This window comes from Heterodontus francisci, chromosome 6 (assembly GCF_036365525.1).
Source record: "Heterodontus francisci isolate sHetFra1 chromosome 6, sHetFra1.hap1, whole genome shotgun sequence".
NCBI classification, from domain to species: Eukaryota; Metazoa; Chordata; class Chondrichthyes; order Heterodontiformes; family Heterodontidae; genus Heterodontus; species Heterodontus francisci.
In genome coordinates this window covers 90,157,258-90,178,541 of record NC_090376.1, presented here as the reverse complement: position 1 = coordinate 90,178,541, position 21,284 = coordinate 90,157,258, and the positions used below count along the sequence as shown (strand labels likewise).

The 21,284-nt window shown below is 43.7% G+C and overlaps 1 protein-coding gene across 7 annotated transcripts in view; it reads left to right on the top strand.

Annotated features, from left to right (window-relative positions):
* Nucleotides 1-12,926, top strand: part of LOC137371434 (sestrin-3-like) — a 152,612-nt gene extending 139,686 nt beyond the window's left edge. For all 7 annotated transcript variants that reach the window (XM_068034027.1, XM_068034028.1, XM_068034025.1 and 4 more), the window contains 2 exons: nt 63-207; nt 8,252-12,926. In XM_068034027.1, the coding sequence (XP_067890128.1) occupies nt 63-207; nt 8,252-8,338 (232 nt within the window). In that variant the 3' untranslated portion in view covers nt 8,339-12,926. The remainder of the gene's footprint in view (nt 1-62; nt 208-8,251) is intronic.
* Nucleotides 12,927-21,284: the final 8,358 nt, after the last annotated feature.

The window sequence follows — 21,284 nt, the reverse complement described above, 5'->3', positions numbered from 1 at the left end:
GTTGCTACTTACTGCCTTTTAAAAAGATTTTAAATTTGGAATTCATTCCTTTATTGTTAAAGGTATGATGATTATGATTATGGTGAAGTCAATCAGTTGCTAGAACGAAGCCTGAAGGTTTATATCAAGACAGTGACCTGTTACCCTGAAAGAATCACAAAACGCATGTATGATAGCTATTGGCGACAATTCAAACACTCTGAAAAGGTGAGTGCATCCAATTTGAGAAATATTTCTTGCTGAGCCCAGTTAGTATGTTGAAAATCCAGCTTCCTCTTTAATGTTAAAAAAAAAAATGCAGAATTTATTTTCATGCATTCCTATTTATAATAAATTTAAAAATAAATCTTGCTAATTCTCTTCCCTCCCATTCTGTCTTAAGGGCATTAATTCCTCACTGGGTAACCATTCCACAGTACCATGTGCCCTGCAGTTCCTCATTCAAGTAACCGTTATTTGTGTTTTGAGTCTTGTACATAAGTACAGTCTCCATTGTTTTCAACATGAGCATTGGTGTTGACGCAAATTGCCTGTATAAGGGATGGACGGTTAAACCATAGTGAGTTGTACTATACACCAATCACCAGAGTTAGACTCTTCATTTCATTTCTATAACAAATGGCTTTGTCAAAGGAATGTGTGGAGTGAGTAGCCTATACAATTTGTACTTCATTTCTAGTTCCTACTGTCCACAATGCATCACCTCTTCAGATGAGCCTGCTGTGGCATCACACTGTTGCTCTAACAGACTGAAGCTAGCTAACATTGTGGACAGCAACAGCCATGGAATTCTTTTTCAAAGCTGAAATCCATCAACATTCAGGTGCTAAGGTTTAAATGGCAGCCTCTTTTGTGCATTTCTAGCTTCCTCAGTTCTCCCTTCACTGCTCGATTTTTGGTACCTTTTTGACGTAGAGAAGCCTTGTTAGAGCTCATTTTGTTCTTAACTGGAATCCAATTATTAAGACATGGGGCTGATTTCTCAAATGCAGCAGTTAAAGGGGATACTTTACGATATTGCTTTACGTCCATATACTAGCAAATACAGGGGATCAACAAGGTGAAAATTTATTGAAGAACCTATTAAACTACCTGGAATAACTGGCATGTTTAATATGTTATAAACAATGTCTTTGTAATTACTGCTATGGTGTTGGAAAATGATTAGCAATATTTGCCCAATATAGAGTGCTAGCTGTGATAAGTGTGGATGGCAGAGGTTTTGAGGACTGCATCAACAAGCCTTCAACTATGGGAAATACTGTAGCTGGGCCTAGTCATGCCCTCCTCCAGCATCTATGCATGCATATCCAGCAGTGGCACCCGAGCAGTAATGAGGTGCAAGAACCCTGTTCAATGTTCCCTTCCTAATCCAGAGACACTGAAATAAATTGTAGTGCATCTACCTTTGTTTTACTTGAGTTAACTCAACAAAGAATCGTGATTAAACCAGACATTCCTATTCTGTTGTCGATGGAGCAGGGGAATGCTGTCTTTCCTGGTCTTTGAATTTGATTCCAGCCAAAGAATGAATAAACCAGCTGAGACCAAAGTAAAATTAATATGTGTACATGTAGAATTTAAAATTCTCATTCTTGTGTTCAAATCCGTCTTTGGCTTCACCCTCTTAATCTCTAATTTCCTCCAATCTTCCAAGAACTTTGTATTCCTCTAATTCTGGTTTCTTGTGCATTTCAGATTTTCTTCACCCTACCATGGACAGCCATTTGTCAACTATTAAGGTCCTAAGCTTCAGAATTCCCTCCCTGTACCTCTCCATATATATGCCTTTCCTCCTTTAAGACACTCCATAAAGCCTACATCTTTGACTAAGCTTTCAGTCACCTGCCTTCTTATCCCCCTGGTAGTTTGTTATCAAATTTTGCCTGATCAAGCTCCTGTGAAGCACCTTTTGGTTGTTTTACTATGTTGGAGACACTATATAAATGCAAGTTGTTGTGTTGTGAATTGCATCTTTTAATTCTCATTTCTCTCCTTGGTTGCGAAGAGGATATCTTCCCAATTTCTTCATCCTTAATGTACACATGAACTATTTGGGAAAACTCACTTTTAATACTTGAAATGTGCTAGAGCATCAACTCTGTTATGCTTCAGAAGGTGGGATGGGGGGGTAGGGTAGGTTCAATGACCCTCAAAGCCAACAAACTCTCTGCTAACTCTTGAAGTACTGCACAAACGTTTTTAAAAAGTCTTTGTTGCAGACATGAAAAATTACCATATTTAGCACCCTTTTTAAGGGACTTTTATAAGTGGTGAAAGATCAGTATGAAAAGCTGAAATTCTCCAGAGTTGGTGTGCATTTTGTTTTTTTTTTCCAGATTTACTATGTATAGTTTGATTGTACAACTGGAAATAAGATTTTGTTCCAAGCAGTGAGCTGATCAAGTATTTACTCTTTCAGCTTCACAAAGTATTGCATGTGCAAGTTGTGAGATATTTTTTCCCATGTTTAAACTAATGAAACACAACACAAGAGACTGCTCATAATTTAAGCTTTGTGCTTCATGCGGTTGTTCATCTGACACTATTGCTGGAGTTGTATATTAAATGTAGTAGTGATTAAGCTGCAAGATGGCTCCTGGGCTGTAAGCTCCCTTGCTGTTCAACTCTATCCATGGCCATCTGCTCCCATTCCTAATGTTTTCTCCCCCAATCTACCCTCTTAAACTGTTTAAACTCCCCTGGCTCTTTAAATCAGTTCATTTTAGCCCTAACTAAAAGCTAACAGTTAGTTTAGTGTATTTTACCTGGGCCCACTGCCCTCCCCCAGTCACACCTGCTCTTTGTTTTCTCAATGAAATTGATCCGGACTAAACTGACGAGCACAACTGTCGATACTTTAATCTCCGATCCTGCTGTCTTCACCACCCAGAGTGTCTGCAGTCACGGCGTGCGGTAAGTCCATTGAGGTGAAGAAGGAGCAGCGGGACCCAAGGGAAGTCTTGAGAAAAGGTGCCCCGATCACCCAAAAAATCCACGAACGGCCCCCCCCGGCCGCAACTTCATAGCACCCGCGGGAGATGGCTCGGAGAGCATCTGCAACGCACTGTCGGCAATGCTGCATGCCTTTATTTAAACCACTGCAAAAAAAAAACCCTTTGCGAATGTAATCACCTCTGTAAGTCTGCCAAAAGATGCTTCACCTCCCGAAGGACGTGTATGAGCTTTCCGGACGTCGATGGTGGGCACTGAGGAAATGGCTTATTACCTGCACCCGCTTCCCCCCCTTCCACCCCCCGTCCCCTTCCCTGCTCCACCCTCTCAGTTCACCCCCTCACAACCCCGTCCCAGCCCGCCCCCCCCATCGCACCATCTTCCCAGCTCCCCCTCGTACCCCCCTCCCTCTACCCCTCCCCCTCGCATCCCCTCCTCCCACCGGCACCATCCTACACCTGTGTAGGGGCCCCAACAACCCCACTGCCTTGTGGGCGTCTCGGAGAGAGACCAAGGCTAAGGGAGTAAACCCGAACAGATAATCCGGAGCGGAACCCCGTAGGTGGTCATGTGTCACCTTTGGCATGTTTCCGGCAGTTCCTGCAGCCATACTGGTGCCAAACGTCGTGCCCTGCACTCCTTTGGACCCCACCAGAAAGGCCGAGAGGGGGGTTTTGACGACTGGGCAACTCTCAACCTCCATAAACTTGCCCAGGCATGCGCCATGGAGAGGTCACTCCATAGTTGCCTCACAGCGACTGAAACAACACGGAAGGCAGCAGTTACGGGTTATAAGTCCAGATAAATTGGCGTAGAGATTGGGCGCCACGGGTTGCCTTTGTCCGTGGGAGAGGTCATTGCACCTCACTGGACAGCTACCGCCCGCCTCAAACCGGGCAGCCCCCAGTCAATAAGGTTCTGTCCCGCCACAGTCTACCTGCTTCAATGGGTGCTTGGAGCTCAGGGTCATTGCCCGAAAGGTGGACTGATACACCGCACCAAACAACACGAAAAAAGGAAAGAAGGTACCAGCCCTTCGCTTTGCAAGCTGGAACGTCAGAACTATGTGTCCTGGCCTGTCGGAAGACCTTACACAAATCAACGATTCTCGGAAGACCGCCATCATTAACAACGAGCTCAGTAGACTCAATGTAGACATTGCAGCACTTCAGGAGACTCGCCTCCCCGCGAGTGGATCTCTAGCAGAGCAAGACTACACCTCCTTCTGGCAGGGCAGGGATCCTGAAGAACCAAGACAGCATGGAGTGGGCTTCACCATCAGAAACTCCTTGCTCAGCATGATAGAGCCTCCCTCAAATGGCTCGGAACACATGCTGTCCATCCAACTGCTCACCACCTCTGGTCCAGTACACCTACTCAGCATCTATGCTCCAACACTCTGCTCCCCACCTGAAGCTAAAGACCAGTTCTACGAGCAACTCCATAACATCATTAGCAGCATCCCCAACACCGAACACCTATTCCTGCTGGGAGACTTTAATGCCAGGGTTGGGGCCGACCATGACTCATGGCCCTCCTGCTTTGGGCGCGATGGCGTTGGAAGGATGAATGAGAATGGGCAGAGACTGCTTGAGTTGTGTACCTATCATAACCTCTGCATCACCAACTCGTTCTTTCACACTAAACCCTGTCACCAGGTTTCATGGAGGCACCCAAGATCACGTCGTTGGCACCAGCTAGACCTCATTGTCACAAGGCGAGCCGCCTTAAACAGTGTTCAAATCACACGCAGCTTCCACAGGGCGGACTGTGACACCGACCACTCCCTGGTGTGCAGCAAGGTTAGACTCAGACCAAAGAAGTTGCATCATTCCAAGCAGAAGGGCCACCCGCGCATCAACACGAGCAGAATTTCTCACCCACAGCTGTTACAAAAATTTCTAAATTTACTTGTAACAGCCCTTCAAAACACTCCCACAGAGGATGCTGAGACCAAGTGGGCCCACATCAGAGACGCCATCTATGAGTCAGCTTTGACCACCTACGGCAAAAGTGCGAAGAGAAATGCAGACTGGTTTCAATCTCATAATGAAGAGCTGGAACCTGTCATAGCCGCTAAGTGCATTGCACTGTTGAACTACAAGAAAGCCCCCAGCGATTTAACATCCGCAGCACTTAAAGCAGCCAGAAGCACTGCACAAAGAACAGCCAGGCGCTGTGCAAACGACTACTGGCAACACCTATGCAGTCATATTCAGCTGGCCTCAGACACCGGAAACATCAGAGGAATGTATGATGGCATGAAGAGAGCTCTTGGGCCAACCATCAAGAAGATCGCCCCCCTCAAATCTAAATCAGGGGACATAATCACTGAACAACGCAAACAAATGGACCGCTGGGTTGAGCACTACCTAGAACTGTACTCCAGGGAGAATGCTGACACTGAGACTGCCCTCAATGCAGCCCAGCCTCTACCAGTCATGGATGAGCTGGACATACAGCCAACCAAATCGGAACTCAGTGATGCCATTGATTCTCCAGCCAGCGGAAAAGACCCTGGGAAGGACAGCATTACCCCTGAAATAATCAAGAGTGCCAAGCCTGCTATACTCTCAGCACTACATGAACTGCTTTGCCTGTGCTGGGACGAGGGAGCAGTACCACAGGACATGCGCGATGCCAATATCATCACCCTCTATAAAAACAAAGGTGACCGCGGTGACTGCAACAACTACCGTGGAATCTCCCTGCTCAGCATAGTGGGAAAAGTCTTTGCTCGAGTCGCGCTGAACAGGCTCCAGAAGCTGGCCGAGCGCGTCTACCCTGAGGCACAGTGTGGCTTTCGTGCAGAGAGATCGACCGTTGACATGCTGTTCTCCCTTTGTCAGATACAGGAGAAATGCCGTGAACAACAGATGCCCCTCTACATTGCTTTCATTGATCGCACCAAAGCCTTTGACCTCGTCAGCAGACGTGGTCTCTTCAGACTACTAGAAAAAATCGGATGTCCACCAAAGCTACTAAGTATCATCACCTCATTCCATGACAATATGAAAGGCACAATTCAACATGGTGGCTCCTCATCAGAGCCCTTTCCTATCCTGAGTGGCGTGAAACAGGGCTGTGTTCTCGCACCCACACTTTTTGGGATTTTCTTCTCCCTGCTGCTTTCACATGCGTTCAAGTCCTCTGAAGAAGGAATTTCCCTCCACACAAGATCAGGGGGCAGGTTGTTCAACCTTGCCCGTCTAACAGCGACGTCCAAAGTACGGAAAGTCCTCATCAGGGAACTCCTCTTTGCTGACGATGCTGCTTTAACATCTCACACTGAAGAGTGCCTGCAGAGTCTCATGGACAGGTTTGCGGCTGCCTGCAATGAATTTGGCCTAACCATCAGCCTCAGGAAAACGAACATCATGGGGCAGGACGTCAGAAATGCTCCATCCATCAATATTGGCGACCACACTCTGGAAGTGGTTCAAGAGTTCACCTACCTAGGCTCAACTATCACCAGTAACCTGTCTCTAGATGCAGAAATCAACAAGCGCATGGGTAAGGCTTCCACTGCTATGTCCAGACTGGCCAAGAGAGTGTGGGAAAATGGCGCACTGACACGGAACACAAAAGTCCGAGTGTATCAGGCCTGTGTCCTCAGTACCTTGCTCTATGGCAGCGAGGCTTGGACAACGTATGCCAGCCAAGAAGGACGTCTCAATTCATTCCATCTTCGCTGCCTCCGGAGAATACTTGGCATCAGGTGGCAGGACCGTATCTCCATCACAGAAGTCCTCGAGGCGGCCAACATCCCCAGCTTGTACACACTACTGAGTCAGCGGCGCTTGAGATGGCTTGGCCATGTGAGCCGCATGGAAGATGGCAGGATCCCCAAAGACACATTGTACAGCGAGCTTGCCACTGGTATCAGACCCACCGGCCGTCCACGTCTCCGCTTTAAAGACGTCTGCAAACGCGACATGAAATCCTGTGACATTGATCACAAGTCATGGAAGTCAGTTGCCAGCGTTCGCCAGAGCTGGCGGGCAGCCATAAAGACAGGGCTAAAATGTGGCGAGTTGAAGAGACTTAGTAGTTGGCAGGAAAAAAGACAGAGGCGCAAGGGGAGAGCCAACTGTGCAACAGCCCCGACAAACAAATTTCTCTGCAGCACCTGTGGAAGAGCCTGTCACTCTAGAATTGGCCTTTATAGCCACTCCAGGCGCTGCTTCACAAACCACTGACCACCTCCAGGCGCGTATCCATTGTCTCTCGAGACAAGGAGGCCCAAAAGAAAGAAGATTAAGCTGCTCTAATCCAATTGATTGTTTAACATTACCAGCAACAATTAAACTTGCATTCATATAGAACATTACCAGGTGCTCCAGGTATCTCCAAATACTTGCTAAGTAATTCATTAATTGTGAACTGCAGCCACTATTGCTTGAACTCGCAACCTTTCGACTGGGGCAGGAGTATCATCGACTGCACCAAGCTGACACTTGTTATTATAGTCAGTGATTACAGTAATATATCTAGCTCAATATTGTCTCTTGCATCTATATGCCATGATGACTGTTCAATACATGATACTTAAGTAATGCACCCTGAATGTGTATATCCCCCTAGAGTGATGCTGTGTCTTACTCTAGATTTAAGACAGTTTATCCCACAGCCTGAGATTTGAGAGATGTTCTTCCCTTAATCCAAATATCTGTAAAAGAATAAAACTGCTGGGCATTGTACAAGGCAAGAATGTACAGCTAAGGTTATTACTTCTATCTGTTTTTAAACTTGATCTTTGTTTTGGGTTTGGGTCCATAGCCTTTTTACTTTCAAATTAGTAAATGGTACTGTAAATGGTAAATGTAAATGTAATGTAAATGTAAATTACTGTAAATGGTTTCATATCTATTCAATGTATTACTAGTGATTTGCACTTTAGAAATTAAACTCCAAGTCATATTATAATGCAGTTATCCAAGATAAATCCAGTTTGAGTTTTGTTCACTGCTTAATTTGCACTGAAGATCTGAGGTGAACTGGAAAGCTGGTTTTCTATCCCATTTTTCCTTATTTTACTCTTTTTATGACAAAAATAATCTCCATTTTGGAATGTGGATGCACTTTTAAATTTGAATATGCCAGTGAAATACTTTCTTTGGAGAATTTTTTCACGTCTTGACTCCCCAAAGGGGCATAATTGAGATCAAGAACTTTAATGTTCAGAAAATTGGGTGAGCCAGATTACAGCCCATCGCTGAACACCACAAACAGATGTTTTATAACCCTACTGTTCTGAAAGAACTGAATTGTAAAAGTCTATTCTCCTTTCTTTCAGATTCATGTTAATTTGCTGTTGATGGAAGCACGTATGCAAGCAGAACTCCTTTATGCTCTGCGTGCTATAACCCAGTACATGACTTGAAATTAAGATATTTTCTCCAAGAACTTAACTTTCTGACAACAGAAGCTGAATCAGTGCTGATTCTGAATTATCAGGATGGTGATGATGAACCCATTCAAGAAGATTGTCCTAAACTTTAGCCATTATGTGCAATTTATACTGTAGAATAACTGAAAGGTTACTAAAGTTTAACACTGAAAATTAATCACATAACCAATCTAATCACTCACCAAATTCACAGACCCTTGATAATGTATTTACTTGTCCTACTATTCTTAGTTACAGTCAGCTGTAATGTGAAGTGGTTTGTGGGAGAAGGGGGGTGGTGAAAGAGGACCTTGATGATTTCCAATATGTGAATTGAATCATAAAATTTCTACAAGGTATTATTTGCTTTAAATCTAACATGGACATTTTTCCCTTCCTGTGAATTGTTTTCTCATTTGCATTACAGTTGAATTCTATTTGCACATCTGCCATTATAAGCTAAACTATAGGAGCTTAGTAGACCTATGATGCAGGAACTGGACCCACTAAAGATAGATAAGCAGTTTAAAATAAATGTATTTGCGTGTGCATGTGATCTAGAAACTGATTTGAACTTCTGTGGTTTGCTTGTTGATCATTCTCAGCTGTATTCTAGATGTTGCAATCATCTCTTTTATACATGCCTCTTCCTGTTCTACATAGTCCAGTAATGTAAACACCAGAACAACATTTTATAAAGAAACTATCCACTGGAATGGTAGTGGCAGGGCTATCTCAATCAAATCAAAAGTGTATGGGATTTGGTGAGATTACTAAACAATTAGATTGGTAGTAGATAATGGATGTTGCTATTTATTGCTGAAAGTTGGATGCAGAAGCACCAGATTTTCATCTGCAGGTGTCATGCACTAATCAAAAGTTTGCTGCAAACTGTTCCCGAAAGTTCACTTGTTCATTTATTGCTATTGGATTACATCCTGTTTATGGTTTCCAAAATGAAAATTGCTCCATGAATTCATATTGCCTCAGCCAGTTACATGAGGAAATTAATGTTCATATCTCCTTTTACTGCATTTCATTAAATAGCGTTTGAGCCATGGATGTTTGTTTGTTTAAGGATTTGGGGAGGAGAATTACTTATGCTTGCCAATGCTAAAATACCCATTTACAAAAACTTAATCGAGTATATTAATTAGGAAAATTTGCTTTCAGTTAAAAGTGGGGACTGAGGTTTTAAGTAAAGTGCTACCTACTACTAAATAAAGATTAATAAATATTGAACGTTTGAGACGGATTTGATTACAGTCTGGGAAAATTAGTACAATGTCGAATAACCCTTTTATCTGCCGCGATCAGTTCTTGGGTCTAATTAAAAAGAAAAATCTTTCAGAATCTACATTATCTGCTGTTGAGAGAAGTTGGGTTCCATTGTATTTATTCTAGAGACAATAATGTATCTCACCAATTTATTTGTATGATTTTTATTTGGCTGGGAAAGCTCAGATCAGAATTAATCCTTTAGAATGCAAATTCTGCTGTTTGTCACAAAACACATTGTTTCGAAAAGTTTTAAAGTATCATGAAGCATCATTTCAGCAATAAATTCTGCTCAACAATTTTATTGTACACGTGCTTGAGACGAGCAACAGAGATTGGCTACTTTTAAGACATGGGGGGAGAGGGAGTAAGTTTGAATGTTTCAAAGGAAAAGTTAGGACGCCTCAGAAGTTTAACTTTTCCACTCTCATAAGACTGGTCAAAATAGGCATTCACCTCATGAGTTCTGTTTTTTGTATCTGAAGTATTTTGGAGCCTTGGTAAGCACTGTGTCTGCATAAACTGAGTGTTGGGTTATATAAACTATGATCCAATCTAGTTATAAACCTGACTGGATGATGAGTGCTAATACCTAATTGTCAGCTGCCCTATTTTGGGTTGTGGTTTTAGATTTTGAGCATCAAGGGGTTTCATTGCTAGGTGTTAAATATAGTTGGATGACCACTGTCAAATTCAGTAGCATTTTTCAGAATTTAGTGAAATGCCCTTCCTTTTCTCCCTCCCCCCCCCCCCCCTCCCCAATATCTTCCCATATTATCTTTTCCGATTCCAGAATTAAATTTGGGAAAACGTAATTCTACAAGTATTAAAGAACTATAAAGTGATACTGACATTATTTAGTTTGTACAGGTTGCTGTTCCTCTATACTTAATTGGAAAGCAAATCCCTTCTTGGTGTTCACTAGACTGTGGATCGTTCCAAACATTGAATAATGTTCTGCAACCAGCATGTTCTTTTGGTGCATATGTTATAATGATAGGAAATGTGACTCGAAGGGAAACAATAATCCATGGCAAATTTCCCAAAACTCACTAGAATATTAATGGGTACCAGTTATTACAACAGTAACTTCACTTTAAGTATGTAATTGGCTGTAAAGCTCTTTGGGGACATCCTGAGGTAGTGAAAGGAGTTTTATAAATGCAAGTCTGTCTTTTCTTTCACTTCAGCTAGTAGAGTGGAGCACAAGAGTATGACTTAATTTGCAATTTTTGCTCAAAACAATAAGGCCCTCTACTTTGAGATGACAAAGATTTTTGAGTCTTAAACCATCTAACGAAAGATTGAACCTATTAGATGAGCCAGTTTTTGATATGTGCTGGCAAAAGAACTGGATTTAAATTAAGTAATGGGTTTAAAACTTGAAATCTCCAATGCCTTTATTTTTCTGGATGACTAAATACAGTGAATATATTTCTGATTTGCGTCTAGAAACTAAGCCTTGAGTCATGTGTTTCAAGTACTAATTAAAGTAAAAATAGTTTGTAGATTTTTAAAGAAAGTATTTTTGTGTTGTGTACTGAAATCATCTTATGATTATTTGTTTAGTGATCTTGCAGTATTATAAATAATCTTGGATGCTTTCTTGGTACTATTCAATGATAATCAGAAAAGCTGTGACATTATGCCTATGTCTTGTGCTTTGTTATTGTATGGTTAACTATGTACCTAAAATGCTGTATTGCATGAAACAAGTATCAATTGCCTGCTTGTTTTGTGATGTTTTTGAAGAAAGTTACATTGGAATAAGAGGGTCAAATAATTACAAATGCCAAGGACAGCTCCTGCCTTTTTGATGCAGATCTGCTTGATGTGTGGGAGTTAAGTAACTTTTTTTTCTCCACATGTGTTTTTCTAATTCACACATTTGCTGAAAAAGATCCCTCGCAGCTGCTAATAGAAAATGAAAATTGAAAGTCTGTGGTCACCAGCAGTTAAAAGGGGTGTTTTGAATATTACTCAATTAATTCTTGCAGAAGTTTTTATTTAACATCTTTTTTCTGAATTGCTCATTTTTCTTAATTTTCTACTGAAAATGTGATTATAGTTGTGACATATTTAAGTAAAGGTCTTTTTCCCCCTGTGACACTTGCACTTATTATGTATCTGATTTGGAGGAAAATACAAGACATCAAGTGTGGAGATTGATAGAGATGGCATATTGCATTGCGCTTTGGTGAGAGACTGCTAGACTGGTAATAGTTTTCCATGTTTACTTTCAGGTCTGAGTGGCAATGGAATGAGTGCATTCTTAAGTATATACTCTCCACTTGATGGAGGATCTGCACTTATTTTTGAGGTGGTTGATCGATTTATAGGTATGAAACAATGGAGTTAATTTGTCAAGAAGCACACATTAATATTTGTAAATTTCTTTTCACTTATTAGGGAAGGGAGAGAATCTCTTTGTTTCAATAAAATTGAAAAAGAAAGCTTCTTTTCATTGTTCTTTTACAACGAACGACCACTTGCGTTTATCGAATTACTTTAACATAGAAAAGTGCCCTAAGGCACTTCAGACTCACGACAGGGAGAAAATGCCTAAACATAGGAGATTTTAAGACGGGTGACTAAAGGCTTTCTCAGAGGTGGGAAAAAGCAGAGATTTTGAGAATTCCGGAGTATGGATTGTAGGCAGCAGAAAGCATGGACCTCAGTGGTAAGACAACAATGGGGGTAGATGCACGTAATCAGACTCAAATGGAGCGATCAAAGGTGGATTGCAGTACTGGAGGAGATTAGAGATTGGGTAGGGAGGTTGCAAAAGAGGGATTTAAACATTAATTGAGATTTTTTAATTGAGGGACTAGGAATCAAATTAGGTCAGTCGGCAGTTGGTGAACAGAGCTTGTTTTGAATAGGGTATAGGCAGCAGAATTTTGGATGAGCTGAAATTTACAGAGAATGGGAATTGTGCCATGAGCACTGGATTAGTTGAGTCTGGAGGTGACCTGGGCATGGATAAGGGTTTCAGTAGCAAATGAATTATGGCAGAAGTGGGCAAAGCTAATAGGGTGAAAGTAGGTGTTTTTTGTGACTGAATGGATATTGAGTCAGAAGCTTGGCTCATGGTTGAAAAGGAGATTGCAAGCAGTACAATCTTTAGTAGTACCAGAGAAGGGTTTGGCATTTGTGGTGGGGACCAAAGACCTTGATTTTTCTCTTCCAAATTTTTAGTTAAGAATTAAAACAGGAAATGCTGGTCCTCTCTCATTGTACAATACCCAGTCTAGAGTGGCTTGTTCTCTGGTGGGTTCCTCAATGTGTTAGTCCAGAAAACTGTCCCATATATACTCCATGAATTCCTTCTCTATGGTATTGTGACTAATTTGATTTGCCCAATTTATATGCAGATTAAAGTCACCCATAATTACAGACGTTCCTTTATCGCATGCGTCTCTAATTTCCTGTTTAATGCCATTCTCAACATCACTACAGTTTGGCGGTCTATATACAACCCCCACTAACGTGTTTTGTCCCTTAGTGTTTCTCAGCTCTACCCATATAGATTCCACATTGTCAGAGCTAATATCCTTCCTCACTATTGCGTTAATTTCCTCTTTAACCAGCAATGCAACTCCACTGCCTTTTACTTTTTCTCTGTCTTTCCTAAATACTGAATACCCCTGAATGTTCATTTTTAATCTTAAGATAAGGGGCAGGAGGTTTAGAGGGGAGTTGAGGAAACATTTTTTCACCCAGAGGTTGATTGAAATCTGGAACACACTGCCTGGAGAGGTGGCAGAGGCAGGAACCTTCACAACATTTAAGTGGTATTTAAATGAGCACTTGAAACGCCAAAGCATGCAAGGCTACGGGCCAAGTGCTGGAAAATGGGATTAGATTGTGTGGGTGCTTGATCGTCGGCACAGGCGCGTTGGGCCGAAGGGCCTGTTTCTGTGCTGTAATACTCTATGACTCTACTCAGTGGTCTGGCAGCATTTGTGCAGAGAGAAACAGTTTCAGGTCTGTGACCTTTCATCAAAACTGTCAGGCCGATTTCTTGCAGATCATTGGACATATGGGGCAGGACGACCCCTGACATAGTGGAGTCTGGAGTGCAGAATTTGCTTCCTTTTCTTTCCTTCTCTGCCACTGCTCTGCCTCATTAAGGTTTTTGGACTCGAAGCTTGATGCAGCTTGATGGACAAGTTGTTGTCATTTTGAACGATTGGTAGCAAGCTCCTCCAAGTCATCAATGTCAGTGCTGCTGCGCTTCAAAGAGAGCTTCAGTGTGCCTTTGAAGCATTTTCTTTGTCCTCTCCTGTAATGCTGGCCATCGGAGAGTTGAGTAAACAGGACCTGGCAGTGGAGCTGTTTTACGGCCATCTGGACACGCTGTCCAGTCCATCGTAGTTGGTTTTGCAGGAGTTTTGTCTGAATGCTTGTGGAGCTGGCTTCAAGAAGGACACTAGCGTTTGTTCGGCAGTCCTTCCGTTGAATCCAGAGGATGCAGCAGAGGTATTGCAGATGGATTATCTCTAGCGCTCTTGTGTGTCACTGATGCACAGTCTAAGTTTCATTGCAGTACAGCAGTGTGGTGACAACTGCTCTGTACACTAGGACTTTTGTCGACTTGAGGAGGTCTTTGTCAAACACTTGCTGCTATAGTTTGTAGAAGGCTGACCGGCCGCAGCTGATCCAATGTTGGATCTCCTCGTCAATGGTGGCCTTTTGCGACAGGTAGCTGCCAAGGTATGGAAAGTGCACAACATATTCCAAAGTGTCTCCTTCAACATTTATGGGAGGTGGAATATTTGGCTGACAAGGTGAGAGTTGATATGAGTTTTGTTTTGCCAACATGTAAGGACAGGCTGAGTCTCTTGTGTGCAGAATTGAAGAGATAGCGAGTGATTTGCAAATCTGGTGCAGAATGGGCAACGGCACTGCAGTCTCCCGTAAACTGTAGATCATGTATGTCTATGGTGGTTAATTTAGTTTTGGCACGGAGGTGACTGAGGTTAGAGTCTTCCATCTAGGTGGTATTTAATTCTCACACCAGAGGGAAGTTGATCTTTGAAGTGAATAGCCACTGTCAGATAGTCAGGCAAACCCCCCACCTGCCAAGACTGAGGCACACATGATTTTGCCACATGAACATTAAAACTTAAAATTGCAAGTCCCTGACTGGAAAGATATTTGCATGGTAACCGACAGTGTTGGAACAGTGGAGACCCAGTCGTTGCTTCCCCAATACACAGAAGAACTGGCCAGACCAGTTTTGGTCACATGACTGACTGTTGAGGTTTTGAATTTGAACTTCCAACAGAGGACTGGAACTCTGAAACAATAAGACAAGGTGAAGACAGTAATAGACCCCTAAATGCCTTTCTCACCTGGTCGTAACAGGTAGATTGTAAATAGTATGGCAGCTATCACACAGCCCTGCTTGACTCTGGTCCAGATTTTGAAGGCGTCTGTTTCAGATCTCTCTCTCATGGCAATTGCAGGATTGTGATAAAGTTTCTTGGACATCCAAATCTTTGGAGCACAATTCAGAGCCTCGTGATTTACTGAGTCAAATGCTTTGATCATGTTGATGAATGCAATGAAGAGTTCCTAGTGTTATTTTCGACATTTTTCTTGGATTTGTCTGGTAACAAAGACCATGTCGAAGATTCCTCTGGAAAGTCTAAAGCCACACTGTGTCTCTGGGAAGATTTCCTCAGCCACAGGAAGTAGGTGATTCAGGAGAATGCGTGTCAGGATTTTCCTTGCTATGGACAAGAGGGAAATACCTCAATAGTTTCCATAACATGATTTATCTCCTTTCTTGAAGATAGTTTCCTGAAGGGGGAGTTTATCCTCCCAAATCTGTAGAATGAGTGTATGGAGTCTTGATACGAGCAAAAGCCTTTGAAGACCTCAGCTGGAATACCACCAGGGCTGCAGGATTTGTTGTTTTTCAACCATTTGATTGCTTGTTGCGGTTCTCCCATTCACCCATGCATTCTACCACAGGGTACTGGGGGATAGCCTGAAGAGTATCTGCTGCAACTGGATTCATGGTTGAGGAGTTTTTGAAAATGTTCTTTCCAGCGTTGACAGATGGCGCTTTCATCCTTAAGAAGAGAGACACGATCCTGTGAGCAAAGGGGATTTTGTCCTTTTGACTTTAGTCTATAGATGGCCATAGGGGGTTTACAAAAGCTTCCCGTGTCATGATGGTCCGCCTATTGTTGGATCTCTTGGGCTTTCTCTTGTCTTTTATCTTCCAGATTTGTCTTTGGGTGTCAGCTTTGAGCTGTTGGAATGCTGCTGCCTTGATTAGCGACCTTGGGTTGTTCTGCCAGGCAATGAAGGTTGCTCATTTTTGTTCCAGGAGGTCACACATTTTGTTGAATGTTTTGGCTGCAGCAGGATATCAGCATGATCAATCAGCCCACCATTCATGTTTGTGTTGATCAGGGATTGATGCCATGTTTGCTAATGATCTATGGTCAACTAGAAGCAGCAAGTTTGGGCTCTGGGTTTGTGTAGGTTGCAGGCTTCTTAACCACCCCCCACAAAAGTCCAAGCCACCATATATTCAGCAGTTCAAGAAGGTGGTTCATCACCATCTTCTCAAGGCCAATTGGGGATGGGCAATAAATGTTCGCCTTGCCAGCGTAGCCCACATCCTGTGAAAGAATTTTTTTTTTTAATTGCATGTACATTTGCCACATGGGCTTCTGTAGGTGGGCTCAATGCCTTCAAGAGTTGGAAATGTTTTCATTCTATTAATGTGAAATTAATGTGTGGTATTAATGTGCAATTGGTGTATGATCACCACACATGTCCCTACCCGCTGTCCTGGAAGGATGATCTTTTATCTTGTACAACTACTCCATCTTTTGTTTCTTGCCCTTATATATCTATTGAAAAATTGACTGCTTGGGGACCAGGGCTATCCTATCTTTCACCTGGCTCCTGTCTCCTCACAGAAACCGCATGAGCTAGCTAAACTATGCTATTACTAAATGCACGGGTTAACTACAATCCTCATTGAGCAGATTATTTGAGTGCTCAAGTAATGATTTTGATGCATGGCTGATCTGTGGTTTCATCGAATACAGCTTAAAGTGAATATCTTATCATAATAGTTTGCTCCATGCTTCATAACTTGACAATGGGAATAAGATAGATTTACTAGTAGATGAATACTTTCAACTGGATGAGGAAAATGACACAAATGACATTGAGGATGGTGAAGTGAGGGCACCAACACCTCACCTGTAGTCAGAGCTCATTGAACAGTGCTGAACAATTACTGCATTAACAGTGATGTCTAATATCTGTCCCAATCCTTCCATCTTCTCATAAACTGATATCTAAAGACTAACAATGATATACATATTGCCTGACATTGCAAGATCACCAGCTGCTGAAGGAGCACTTTGCACCAGGAACTGTTCCAAAAAAGTTTACTTTATGCGCTTGCACAAATGCCCATAAACTAGATACCCAGTGGTAAGCCCATAATGTCTTAAGTGATCTCGTACCTATTCTACTATTCCTACCATTGGCACTGGAAGACTGCTGTGGCACAGATGAGAGCTCTTGAGATGCTTGTGGCTGCAGATCTCTAGGAGCTCAGACCTGAGACAGACTGACAGTAGCAACTCTGTGGCTGCTGGTAGTCATTGGTTGTGGGATGGCAAAGGTGTGGATATGCTATCACTCTTTGAAAAGGCACTCTCATTGCACCACTGCCTCTGCTTTGAAGCTGTCTCAACATTACAACTAACCTGTGGGAGAGGACACTGCAGAAGATGTCTGCTGTGGCTGAAGTCCCTACCCATAATTTTCCAACCTATCCTAAGGCAAAGGAGATGGAAGAGCCCAGAGTCATAGAGTCGTACAGCATACAAACAGGCCCTTCAGCCCAGCGTGTCCACGCCGACCATAATGCCTATCCATACTAATCCCACCTGCCTGCATTAATTCCCTATCCCTCCATGCCTTGCTCATTCAAGTACCTGTCCAGATGCCTCTTAAATGTTGTTACTGTTCCTGCCTCCACCACTTCCTCAGACAGATCATTCCAGATACCCACTATTCTTTGTGTGAAAAATTTACCCCTTTGATCCCCTTTAAACCTCCTCCCTCTCACCTTAAATCTATGCCCTCTAGTTTTAGTCACCCCTACCATGGGAAACAGACTCTGGCTATCTACCCTATCTATGTCTCTCATAATTTTATATACCTCTATCATGTCCCCTCTCAGCCTCCTTCGCTCCAGGGAAAACAGACCCAGCCTATCCAATCTCTCTCTATAACTGAAGCCCTCCAAACCAGGCAACATCCTTGTGAATCTTTTCTGCACCCTCTCTAGCTTAATCATATTTTTCCTGTAGTGCGGCAACCAGAACTGCACACAATACTCCAAATGCAGCCTAACCAACACTATGTACAACTGTAACATGACGTCCCAACTCTTGCCTTCATTGGCCGAGGCATTGAGTACAAGCATGCCATACGCCTTCACCACCCTGTCTACCTGTTTTGTCACTTTCAGGGAACTATGTACTTGCACCCCAAGGTCTCTCTGCTCAACAACACTCTCCAGGGCCCTGCCATTCACTGTATATGTCCTGCCCTGGTTTAACTTCCCAAAATGCATCACTTCGCACTTGTCTGCGTTAAATTCCATTTGCCAATCCCTTGCCCACTTTCCCAGTTTATCTCTATCCTGTTGTAACCATAGACAACGTTCTTCACTGTCCACTATACCACCAATTTTGGTGTCATCTGCCAACGTACTAATCATGCCCCTTACATTCACATCCAAGTCATTAATATATATGACAAACAACAGAGGGCCCAGCACCGATCCCTGCGGCACACCACTGATCACCGGCCTCCAATCTGAAAAACAATCCTCCACTACTACCCTCTGCCTCCTATCACCAAGCCAATTTTGTATCCAGTTTGCTAGCTCACCCTGGATCCCATGTGTTCGAACCTTCTGGACCAGCCTACCATGCGGGATTTTGTCAAAGACCTTGCTAAAGTCCATGTAGACAACGTCCATCACCCTGCCCTCATCAATCCTCTTGGTTACCTCCTCGAAAAATTCAATCAAATTCATGAGACATGATTTCCCACGCACAAAGCCATGCTGACTATCCCTCATCAGACCATGCCTTTCCAAATGCATATAAATCCTGTCTCTCAGAATCCCTTCCAATAACTTTCCCACCACTGATGTAAGGCTCACCGGCCTGTAGTTCTCTGGCTTATCCCTGCTGCCCTTCTGAAATAAAAGCACAACATTAGCTATCCTCCAGTCTTCTGGTACCTCACTCGTGGCTACCGATGATACAAAAATCTCTGCCAGGGCCCCAGCAATCTCCTCCCTTGCTTCCCATGGCATCCTGGGAAGCACCTGGTCAGGCCCTGGGGATTTATCCACCTTAATGCACTTCAAAACCTCCAACACCTCCTCCTCCTTTATCATGTTGATATGCTCCAGGATATTGCTGTTACCTCCCTTGAACTCACTAGCTTCCGTGACCACCTCCACGGTAAATACAGATGAGAAGTATTCATTTAAGACCTTGCCCATTTCCCGTTGTTCCACACATAGATTACCACACTGATCCTTAAGGGGACCTACTCTCTCCCCAGCCACCCTTTTGCTCTTTAATATACTTATAGAATCTTTTATGATTCTCCTTTATTTTATCTGCCAGGGAAATCTCATGGCCCCTTTTCGCCCTCCTAATTTCCTCCTTAAGTGTAGTCCTACATCCCCTATACTCCTCGAAGGACTCGCTCGATCCCAGCTGCCTACACCTGACATATGCCGCCTCCTTTGTCCTGACCAGACCCTCAATATCCCTCGTCAACCAAGGTTCCCTAAACTTGCCAGCCTTGCCCTTCCATCCAACAGGAAGATGTCGGCCCTGAACTCTTCCTATCTCACTTTTAAAAACCTCCCAATTGCCAGTGGTCCATTTACCTGTAAACAGCCTCTCCCATTCAACTTTTGAGAGTTCCTGTCTGATGCCATCAAAATTAGCCTTCTCCCAATTTAGGACTTCAACCTGAGGTCCAGTCCTATCCTTTTCCATAACTATCTTGAAGCTAGTAGAGTTATGGTCACTGGTCCCAAAGTGCACCCCACCCCCCCCCCCCCCCCACACTGACACATCAACCACCTGTCCATCCTCATTTCCTAACAGGAGGTTGAGTGCAGCCCCTTCTCTAGTAGGGCCATCCACATGCTGCTTCAGAAAACTATCCTGGACACACTTAACAAATTCTTCCCTATCTGATCCCTTAGCACTAAGGCAGTCCCAGTCAGTATTAGGGAAGTTAAAATCACCTACTATTACAACCCTATAATTCCGACACCTATCTGTGATTTCCCTACATATATGCTCCTCCACTTCCCTCTGACTATTGGGGGGCCTATAGTGTAATCCCATCAAAGTGATCACCCCTTTCTTATTTCTGAGTTCTACCCATATGGCCTCGCTGGACATTCCCCCCGGGATATCCTCTCTAAGTACTGCCGTGATATCCTCCCTAATCAATAGTGCAACTCCCCCTCCTCTCTTACCTCCACCTCTGTCACGCTGGAAGCATCGGTACCCCGGAGCATTGAGCTGCCAGTCCTGCCCATCCCTCAACCACGTTTCCGTAATAGCTATAATATCACAATCCCATGTACCGATCCATGCTCTGAGTTCTTCTGCCTTACCTGTAAGGCTTCTTGCGTTAAAGTAAATGCAGTTTAGCCTACCAGACTTTCCACGCTCCCTGTCCTGCCCCTGTCCGGCCTGCCTACTGGACTTGCTTGCTTTAACCTCTACATTTGCCTCAACAATCTCATCAGAGAGACTACTAATTTGGGTCCCACCCCCCTGCAATACCAGTTTAAATCCTCCCGAGTAGTACTAGCAAGCCTCCCCGCAAGGATATTGGTCCCCATCCAATTCAAATGCAACACGTCCTTCTTGTACAGATCACTTCTGCACCAGAAGAGATCCCAATGATCCAAGTAGCTGAAGCCCTCCCGCCTACACCAGCTCTTCAGCCACGCATTCATTTGCCTTATCCTCCTATTCCTACCCTCACTCGCACGTGGCACAGGGAGTAATCCTGAGATTACAATCCTAGAGGTCCTGCTTTTTAACCTTCTGCCTAACTCCCTATATTCACTTTGCAGGACCTCATCTCTCTTCCTGCCTATGTCATTAGTACCAATATGGACCACGACCTCTGGCTGCTCACCCTCCCCTTTCAGAATGTCCTGCAGCTGCTCCGAGACATCCTTAACTGTAGCACCAGGGAGGCAACATACCATCCTGGAGTCTCATTTGTGGCCACAGAAACGCCTATCTGCACCCCTTACGATAGAATCCCCTATCACTATAGCTCTTCCATCACTTTTCCTCCTCTGCTGTGCAGCAGAGCCCTCCGTGGTGCCACAAACTTGGCTGTTGCTGCTTTCCCCTGGGAGGTCATCCCACCACCCACCGCGCACCCCCCCCCCCCCCCCCCCCCCACAACAGTATGCAAAGCGGAATATCTGTTTGAGAGGGGGATGGCCACAGGGGACTCCTGCACTACCTGCCTGCGCCTACTACTCTGTCTGGTGGTCACCCATCTCTTTTCTGCCTGTGCAGCCATGACCTGCGGTGTGACCACCTCA